This window comes from Rhinatrema bivittatum, chromosome 1, assembly GCF_901001135.1.
Source record: "Rhinatrema bivittatum chromosome 1, aRhiBiv1.1, whole genome shotgun sequence".
Classification (NCBI taxonomy): domain Eukaryota; kingdom Metazoa; phylum Chordata; class Amphibia; order Gymnophiona; family Rhinatrematidae; genus Rhinatrema; species Rhinatrema bivittatum.
The window spans coordinates 525,008,961-525,019,695 of record NC_042615.1 but is presented as its reverse complement, the minus strand read 5'-3'; the positions used below and the strand labels follow the sequence as shown (position 1 = coordinate 525,019,695).

At 50.0% G+C, this 10,735-nt stretch overlaps 1 protein-coding gene across 1 annotated transcript; it reads right to left on the bottom strand.

Moving 5' to 3' along the window:
* Positions 1–2,040: 2,040 nt before the first annotated feature.
* On the bottom strand, positions 2,041–3,676 carry LOC115098911 (t-SNARE domain-containing protein 1-like). The gene is made up of 2 exons (XM_029616017.1): positions 3,280–3,676; positions 2,041–2,531 (listed from the first exon to the last, which is right to left on the bottom strand). Exons 1-2 carry the CDS (start codon positions 3,674–3,676, stop codon positions 2,041–2,043), a joined length of 888 nt encoding a protein of 295 aa, XP_029471877.1.
* Positions 3,677–10,735: the final 7,059 nt, after the last annotated feature.

Here is a 10,735-nt window from a genome sequence, read left to right as displayed (position 1 = left end):
GGCGTGTCGGGGGCGTGTCGGGGGCGTGTCTGGGCAGACCGAACATATGCGCACAAAACGTATTTTATAAGGGACACGCATAACGTCACCGCGCGCATACGAAGTCGCTCGCGTAGATTTGCTACTGCTTCTTGTGTGCGCAAGGAATGAGTGAAGGCGCTGCGGCTGCTGTCTGACATCACCACAGTTCCAGACATCCTGTAGAAGGGCAGAAGGCGGACAGGAGAGGGCCTGGGGGAGTACCCGCTCTAAACTGGGACAGTGGCACCGTTGTCCATACACAACGTTATGTGCGTATAGGAGAGAGAGCCGCACGAGCGTCTAGACAGCCATTCATGCTAATTCCCAGTCTACACATGTTCAACGCAGCAGCAATATACGCGCTGGAATCCCTAAGGCTCAGAAGGGAAAGAGAGAGGAGGAGGAGGAGAAGGCAGCTGAGACGGAGACGCTACCCGTTACACCGGGTCTACAGGACCCGCACCCAATTTCTGGACCTGTCTGAGGAGGAAGTAATGACCCGTTACAGATTTGATAAGGAGACCATACTGTCCCTCTGCAGAATGTTAGAGGGTGACCTGCAACCACGCACGCAAAGGGGCCATGCCTTGCCTGTACACGTCAAGGTGACTACCTTCCTTGCATTTCTGGCTACCGGCACCTTCCAAACCCCGCTTGGCCTGACGTCTGGAATAGGTCAGGGTGCCACCTCAGGATGTCTGGAGCAGGCCCTGGCTGCCCTGCTGCGACACACACACCACTTTATCTCCTTCCCCACCAGTAGGGAGGAACAGCATGGAACCATGAGAGACTTCTACCAAATAGCACGCTTCCCCTCGGTCTTGGGAGCTATTGATTGCACCCACGTGCCCCTAAGGGCACCAGCAGCAGATGAGGCCATCTACCGCAATCGCAAGGGATTCCACTCACTAAACATGCAGGTGGTGTGCAATGCCAAGGGCCTCATCACGAACGTAGTGCCTCGCTTTCCTGGATCCACCCACGATGCCTACATTCTCACCCAATCAAGGATCTATGAAGAATTCCAGCTGCGTCACATCACTGGTGGCTGGCTCCTAGGTAGTAGAGCAACAAACAACAGCACCACCTACCTTAGTACAATCACTAGCCATAGGGTGCCACAGTAGGCACAACCATGGAAGCCATGGTTGTTGCCTACTGTGGCACCCTATAGCTAGTGAATGTGTAAGGCCTGTGAGCTGAATGCCAGTGATCCACACACATCATCTAACCTTCTGATTATCCCGTATGCTACAGGTGACAGAGGCTATCCCCTCAAATCGTGGCTCATGATCCCCGTGGCATGCCCCAACACGGCAGCTGAGATGCGCTACAACAGGGCACACCGTAGGACCAGGTCTGTCATCGAGAGAACATTTGGCATCCTGAAATCACGCTTCCGCTGTCTGGACAGATCCGGTGGGTGCCTCCTGTACTCCCCCGCTAAGGTGTGTGAGATATTCCTAGCCTGCTGTATCCTACACAATCTGGCAATCAAGAGACACATCCCTGTACCTGAGGATGGACCGGAAGACAGTGAGGAGGAGGAGGAGGACATACAGCTGACCATGGAGGAACTGGACGAAATACATCGCCTGATCCAAAGGCGGGCAATACGAGAAAGGAACAGTCTCATAGAAAGCCATTTCCGTAGGTGATAAATGTGCATTTATTTACAGGTGTGTCAAATGTGAATAGTGAATAAAAAATTAACAACAGAAACCCTCTCACAGGTCACTTCCTTGCCCGTCCCCTCCTACGAGCCTCGGAAAGCCGAGACTGGCCCACCCGGGCACTGCGGCGCAGGGGACTCCGGCCACTGCTCACACTGCCCTCAGAGGGCATAGGTGGCTGGGCCACATCCGGGGCATGGCTACATGAGGGAATAGCCGGGGCAACAGCTCTTCAGCTGGTGGTGGAGGAGGAGGAGGCGGTGGAACAGCAGGTGCAGGCGGGGGTGCCATCCACACATAGCCTGCAGGAGGCTGAGGTGCTGGTGCCACAGGTGGAGGTACCACCTCAGGGGCCCCTGCATGGGCATGGTGGCATCCATGGCCATGGAGCCACTGGTGGCAGGGGCTGTACGAGAGGCAGGCGCTGAACCAACTCCCTCCAAACCTCCGTCTGCCGGTCAGTGGCCTGGCAAATGGCTTGGAGGCCCACTTTGACAGTGCGACGGAGGGCACTGCCTTCCTGCTGGATAATGTCCGACAGGCCAGAGATGGCATCCAACATGGCGGCGCCCTGCCGAACAAGTGTCTCTGCGGGCACGGTAACCCGGTCGGCCTGGGGCTCAGGATGGTCGGACGCACTGCTGTCCCGCTGAACATCAGGTTCCACCTCAGCAAGCGGTTCGTCCGGTTCCTCTCCCTGCTGCTGCTCCTCAGGCTGCTCCACGTGCTGCCGGTCTTCCCCCTCCTCCTCATCTGAGGAGTCACGGAGCACCTGCAGACGCCGGTACCGGCGTTGGGGCCTGGGTGCAGGTCCGGGTTGCTCATCATCTGGCTCCCCTAAATGGTAAAGCATATGGGTATTAGCACACTGCCAATAGGGGTGTGATGTATGTCACTCCATATACACAGGTGGTAGTCATATGGCAGGTGGCAAGTCACCTCTGGGGTATCATTAGTGGCTGCCAACCAGACACATGTAGCACCTGCCCTACAACCAGTTCAGGACACAGGAGCGTTATCAGTGGGCTGCCTGGAATGTTGGACCTTTCAGGCCAAACCTAGAACACAGAGCCCTGTTCTACGACCTGCATGTCAACCCCCAACCTAATCAAGGCACACTGTTCCTGCACTCCAGGACCACATGACGTGTGCTGTGGTACAGGAAGGTAAAGGGGAAGCAAATAGGGAAGAGTGGGAAGGTGGTGTGCACACGGTCTGCACAGCTCCGGGCCGCACAAGGTCTGCGCACAAGGTCTGCGCAGAGCTCCGGGCCGCACAAGGTCTGCGCAGAGCTCCGGGCCGCACAAGGTCTGCGCACAAGGTCTGCGCAGAGCTCCGGGCCGCACAAGGTCTGCGCACAAGGTCTGCGCAGAGCTCCGGGCCGCACAAGTTCTGCGCACACGGTCTGCGCACAGCTCCGGGCTGTGTCTGTGGGGTGGGGGGAAGAGGGAGAGCGCTACTTTACAATGTGGAACGTGAAATGGGCACAGGGTTGGCTATACAGGTGAACAGTAAGCAGTACCTATAGTTACATGACAACATAGGCTGCTCTACTGTGAGATAGGATACGTGGTGGTCTGCATACCTTGCTGCTCTGCACGGCGCATGGAGTCGAGACGGCCAACGCCACCCACAGCTGCCTCCGCTAGGGTTCCCAGAACCAGCTGCTCCGAGGCTGTGAATGTGATGCGGCTCCTTTGACCTTCAGCAAGTCGCCTGGCCTGCTTCCGCTTCACCACTCGCCGTATGTCCCTCCACTTGTGCATCAGTTCGGCAATACTGCGGTTGTGGTGGAACACCGAATTCACAGTATGCCTGATGCGCCTCCATATCTGTTCCTTGGCGTATGCACCCACCGTACGGGACTGTGGGCCATACAGCATATCCCTCTGCCTCATGACATGCTCCACCAGCATGTCCACCTCCCCTGGCAAAAAGTTGGGCTTCCTGAGAAGGACAGGTTGTGCCTGAGCCTGAGCCATGGTGAGGATGGCCAGTGAGTGGCCCACCCATCCTTTTAAAGTGACCTCAATTTGTGCGCGGACCTCCCCAGTGGGGCGTAACATATGCGCACAGCTGATCCCATCAACGCAAATACCATGAACGCGCGCGAATAATTAAAATCCATGCGAAACATGTGCGTGCTGGTTTATTTGTGCGCGCTACCTATCTATTTTAATAATATATTCGTACGGCCTATCTATTTTCATTCAGATATGCGCGTAACTACCGAAACAGCTGGGTGTGCAGCCATTACCCAATGTGGCCCACATGTGCGTGCTGTTGCAATCACAAACCCGTATTGACGGTATGGGAGTAGCCTTTTCTGTGACAGCTACATAGCCAGTGCAGGTCGGAGAGGCAGGTGAGACGTCGACTACACTAATTAGCGTGCAGGGACGTGTGAGCTCAGCAGCCTACTGGGAATGGCTACTCAATCGGGGCCAGCTGCTAATCAGCATCTCCATCTGAGGGTGGGACGTACGGATTAGCAGCTGGCCCCGAATGAGTTGGTCTTCCCAGTAGCCTGCTGAGCTCACACGTCTCTGCACATCAGAGGGATTTGTTGTAGGTAAGGTCGCTTTACGGGAGCGTTGGAGGGGGGTTCACTGGTGTTATTCGTGGCTACTTCACGTTTTTGTCTGATTACCGCTCAGCAGGGTTAGATATGAAGGGGGACAATCGCCGTCTAATGTGTGTAGTCGGCTGCTCACCAGCCACTCGGACCTGCATTGCATTGCCTTTATTGGTGTTCATGATGTATGTCAGTGCATTGTGCGCACACTATGGCAGGCTACGACCGGCTTAGGGAACCGTCACGTAGACTAGCGGCGAACTCCTCAGGCGACCGTACCTAGTACGGTCTACGGGCGATGCGCACATGTCCGCTAGACTCTACGGGCTGGCGAGACAGCTGCATTGGTGTTATGCTACGGTGGCACTGCAGACAGACCCTAACCTACCTCTCTTGTAAGTGACGTTTTGCGTAGCAGCTGTAGCTTGTATCTCCTGTGTATGTGGCAGGTGAAATGCAGATTACAGTTGCTGCAAGGCTGAGGTGCGTTACACTAGGTCCGGTATAGCCAACAATGCAGAGGGATGCGCCTGATCCATGGACGTCGCAACAGCCCATTTGGAGCGCACATGTGCGCATGGCCCGTAGACTCTAGCGGATATGTGCGCATGGCCCGTAGACTCTAGCGGACATGTGCGCATGGCCCGTAGAGTTTGCGGACATGCGCGCATGGCCCGTAGACTCTAGCGGACATGTGCGCATGGCCCGTAGAGTTAGCGGACATGTGCGCATGGCCCGTAGAGTTGCGGACATGCGCGCATGGCCATCTTCTGTACTGCACATGGGCGCCTCGTCTATATGCTGCACTGTAGCTGATGAGGCACGCAAACAGCCTACACAGTGTAGCAGATGGGTGGCAAGGATGTTCCGTGGGCTTCTCTGCTGGGACTCAACGCCCCACTCATTCACCCTTCCTACCCTCCCTCCCTCTCCACCTTCACCCCCCCCCCCCCCCTCCCCTCACCCCCCTCCCTCCCTCCCTCCACTTCACCCCCCCCCCTGCACCCCCTCCCCCTCCCCTGCACCCCCTCCCCCGCCTCCCTCCCCCCTCCCCCCTCCCCCGCACCCCCTCCCTCCTCCCCTGCACCCCCTCCCCCGCCTCCCTCCTTCCCTCCCTCCGACACTGCCAATACATGGTCAGCTTCCACCTGTCCCTTAAAACCACACGTTTATATTTTTAAATATTTATTTAAATATTAAACATATTTACAAAATAAAATGTGGGTGGGGAGGGCAGCCTAGGGATTAAAACTATGTACAAAACAAAACCTCCCGTGGGGTTAGGGAGGCAGGGACCAGAGAGGATGGTCAACGACGACGGCCATCTCCCGAGGAGCCGTACTGCAGCACCAGCAGCAGTAGGCCCCTGGTGTTGCGGTCCGTCGCCTGGACCATCCTCTCTTGGAAGGCAATCAGTGCCCTCATGCCCTCATTGACCCCCCTCACATAGTCCTGGAACTGACCATAGGTAAGAGGCTCATCCTCGGGGGCGCGTGCCCCCGGGGATGGGCCTCTTTGCTGGCCCCGTGAGGGGGGACGATGAGGGACTAGAGGGCCCTCATTGCCTCCCTGAGCCAGCAAAGGCTGGCTCCTGCCGGCCCCAGCGTCCCTAACCCCACGGGCAAAAAGGGGCGGTTGCCCTACAGGGGGGGGGCTAGGGGACGGCATGGGGTGCCGTTCGGCCCGGGGAGGGCTTCGCCGCTCAGGTCTCCTCTGGGGGGGGGGGGGGTGGATCCGGCTTCCCCCCTGGAGCGGCTGCAGCTCCATCTGCAGCTGGGCCTGGCATTTCCTCTTCAGCATCTGTGACAACAAAGGACACGTATGACTACACTGTACTGGGTGAGGGGAGGGAGAGAAGGTGGGATGGGGGACAGGATGGTGGGGCGGTGGTAAAGGATGGGATGGATGGTGGCTCAGATGTGGGTTACTCCAGTCGGTTGGAGGGGTCACTTACCGCCAGGCCCAGCCCGCTGCGCACGCAGCCGCTCCATCCATCTGCGGCGATGGAGGCGTAGCCAACGGGCCTTCTTCTTCAGGTCTTCAATCTATTTGAACGGAAGGAGGGAGGACCATTAGTGTACTCTGATAGTCAAGATGGTGCCAGGATACTTGGATGTAGGTGTGACAACATTGCTGACTGACACCCATGATATTATTCAATTAGCATACACATTGTTTTCATCATTGGCAATTGAGGCACAACACAACCCAATCCTAACTAGTGTTAGACACCAGCAGGACATAACAAACTGTCTACAGTGCATATAAGTATCAGGTGCTCTATTCTGGGTACCCAGGTGAGGCCTAACCTGACTTTGCAACTCCCACATTCACCACAACAACTTTCTTTCGTATACTTACTTCCACGGGGGTGTGAAGCCTCTGCATTAAACCGCCTTTGCAGCCTCCTCCAGGCCCTCCGCAGGTGCCCAAAATTAGTCCTCCGTCCCTGCACCGGGAACAGCCATCTCTCTGCTGCCACCACCAGGGACGCCAGCAGCTCCACGTCCCTGGTGGTGAAGTTGGGCTGTCTCCTCCTGCCGCCATTTTGTGCAGTGTGGGGAATGGGAGGTCACACCCTCTCGTTTGCATGCGTACGCGCGCGCGCGCGAGGGCTCCACACGCACAAATATGGCCGCGCGCAGGTTGTCTGGTTACGCACATGTGGTCCTCATTACCTGCGCGTATTTTCTGTGCCGCGCGCAACATGTGCGCATGCTACGCAAAATTGCTAGCTTGTGCTGTGTGCGCAGAACGCGCGCAGCTCTACCGCCGCGCGCGTTTCTTTTAAAATCTACCCCTTAGAGAATAGCCACTGCCATTAGCAATGGTTACATGGAATAGACTTAGTTTTTGGGTACTTGCCAGGTTCTTATGGCCTGGATTGGCCACTGTTGGAAACAGGATGCTGGGCTTGATGGACCCTTGGTCTGACCCAGTATGGCATTTTCTTATGTTTCTTATGTTCTTATGTTATGCAGCAATGAAGCTGATAATGTTTTACAAGATACTGAGCAGGGGTTGATCTAAAAGATGCATAAAGAGAGCTTATGTGACATTTCTGAGGTATCCAGGACCACTGAGCTTCTTTCTAACATAGGATAAGATAATTATTTTTGTTTGCTAAAGTCAATGAATGAGTTTCTGCTGGAATTTTTGTAAGGCCCAATTTGGATGAATGGAGCCTTTTGACTTAGCAGTCCGTTTGAACAGTCTTACTCCCTGTGAATACATAGTTCCATTTAATACACTGATTATCAATGCTCCAATTTTTCTTTATCATTCACTGTATATTATTCACTCTGTAGATGCAAATGCTTCAGCTGTATGCAAAAGTTTGCTAAATTGTGGATTCTGCAATGTATACATACTCTGACTGCTAACCTAAAATATTTTTTATGCATCTTTATATAACACCTTTATATTAAGGATGTGCTGTCATTTGAAACGAAACAGGCTTTTTAGAAAGGCTTATGAAAACATGGCTTTTTAGAAAGGTTTATGATTGATGTAAACAACCATGACACTGCGACTTGCTCTGACAGGACAAGAGATAACACTAGGCAAACTATCAATAGATAATGGATGAGATAAAGGTTTTCCTAGTATAATTTAGAATCTTTTTACTGTTATGTAGTCCTAAAATGAATTAATATGAACTAAAGTAGATGAGAACTACCTTGATATCAATGTATATGTATAATAATGAACCAGAATATGTATTCTCAGTGATTTTGAATTTGAAGAGTGAACATTAACACAAAGCATATGTCCGTTGACCATGAATTTGAATGCTAATACCGTAAACCGTTGTGATCTTCTTTGGAACAACAGTACATAAAATGCCTAAATAAAAATAAATAAAATAAATAAAGATTAAAAATGTCAAACATATTTCCTATCCTGTTTCATTGTATTTTCAAACTGAAAAGAAACAAGTAAAGAACATTTTATTTTTCTTTTGTTTAGTTTTGAATCACTGCCACAGCCAAATTACAAAAACCTCTGGCTCTGGGTCCAGGTCCAATTCCATCTTCCTGCCCACCAAACCCATTAAGCAAAAGCCCCCCAGTCCTTACCCCATCACAGATTTGCAGGTTCTCCAGGGGCAGGAATGGTCCCCAGTCATTCTTATTCCACTACTCCGGCTTTTCAAAATGGTCACCAGTCAACTCAAGGTCAGTGCCATTACCTTATATGATAGATTCTGCCGTACAGCATTAAATCGGCCATTTTGAAAATCCAGAGCAGCAGGGCAGGAGAAACTGAGGCTCGTTCCTGTTCTCAGGAAACCTGCAGACCAGTGATGGTTTAAGGGCAGATTTGGGGGCAAAATAGGGGGGTCTGGGAGCTGTGGCGGCCTTTGCTTAAGCAAGTTTGGGTGGGTGGGGGAGATAATTTAGTTTAGATTTTAGGGCGGGTGTTTTTTTTAATTTCATTTTGGGGAAACAAAGCAAAATGGAATAATCAAGAAATTAAATAAAAAGCAACAAAAAAACAAAACTAAATGAAATGTGTATGTGCATATAATGAAATTGTACAGTACCTTGAATATTAACAGTACCCCCTTCTTTGGGTATGCGAGTTCCAATCCCTGTCTAGGTTACTACTTTCTTAAGTGTCTGTGGTCATCCCAGGATAGGGTGCCTGTTTGCCAACTCTGGATAGGGTTGTCCAGCCCCTCTATGAACAGAACAGCTCTTCCTTGTTCTGCAGGTACCCAAACCCAACAGTTAAGGAAACCATTGAACTTATTTGAACCAGATTAAACTCCTAGGCAATCAAGACAGGCTGAAGGTTGGTGGTTCCAAAATGAAGTCTTTTAATTCATTTGGAAAAGCAAATAAATTCACTTACACAGGATTCACAAGTAGTTAACCACATACAAATGCACCAAAGTCAATAGAAGCATTCTCCTTTCTATATATCTCTAATTAAAAATACATTATTCCAGAGACTCATAGTCACATCACTGCCTTGGGATTAGTTAACAGCCAGGATTGAAATTCACATTCCTATGAACTATCTTCCAATCTCTTTAATTATTCTTCTGACTCTTCAGTAACATATACCTTCTAGCATTCCAGACTTATTCAGGTTTGTGTGTCATGCTCTCTTCCTGACCATATTCAAATCCAATTTTTAAAAACTTCCTTTTTGAAACTGCTTTTATATCCTATGTATTTCTCTACAATAGATACACTGTCCATAGACTTGTTTGTCATGTATGCTTGACACGACTAGACTGTAAGCTTCATGGAGAAGGGACTCTGTCTTATGTGCATTTATAAGGCTATGTTTTTGTCTAGTAGACTTTAGAAATTAGTAATAGCTCTCTGTCAGAAGGTTCAGGCTGAGCCAGTCCTGATTTTACCCAAATGCATGTTATTGGACTTATAGTTTCAATCTCCATAGATAGAATGGGATAAGATGACAACTGGATCAGCCTGTACCTTATAACATGGATCTTGTTGGTAACCTTAATAATAATATCAGAGAAAGCTATGACTTACTTCCTCCTCATATATATCTTGCAACCCCAAAAGCATACACGAAGGTAACAGAACAGACAAGATATTCAATTAAACACAGAAATTAAGGCACTGTAAAAAGCCTACACTTATGATTGTACAGAATGAAAACCTGCAGTTTTCCTCCAATTACTATACCATGTGACTAAACAAGATACTTTTATATACAGTCAATAAATACACTCCTACCATCAAGCTAATGCCTGTTGAACATAAAACACAATAGAAAGATCATGCTATCACATGAAAACTACAGGAAGAGTATTTGCTGCCTGTAGCTGTTAGACTTTGCTGCAGATCAATAAAGAAAGGGCATGTACAAACTCTACAAAATCTTCCTTTTCCACATTCCTGTTCCATAGAAGCTGTTGAGATACATCTCCTGCAACATCTAATGGGTTATCCATGACTAGATAGATGTTTTCAGACTTATGTTCTAGTTAACCTTAGCATGCCTTCTTTGCCCTTCATCTTAGAAGAATGTTGTTACGTGCTAATCGATCACGCAAATGTCCAAAGACATGCAAAGCCAAAATTTTCCAGTAAACTCACAACAGAACATTACCAATGAACAATGAGGAATGTCCATTTCATTTATTTTGTCCACAACAGTAATGCTTTTATGAAGGGATACTGTATGGATTAAGTTAGTAACAGCCTTCTTCATGTTTTCAGACAGTAAGTCATTTCTCATCCTAAACAGACTGGTAATCACACCTTTTGTCTTATTTCATGCTCAAACTTTCCAAGGACAAATTAGTCATGCTCCACAAATCACACTGTTCCTTACTGAGTGAGATACCTTAAATGTTACAGCAATCCACGGAGGAGTTGAAGGGATCTTTTTTTATTTAATGTCTGTTGGTGGTATACCAAGGAACCAGGCTGTGCTGAGTCATCGTTTGTTCAATGTATTATGTATTAAAACAGGGATT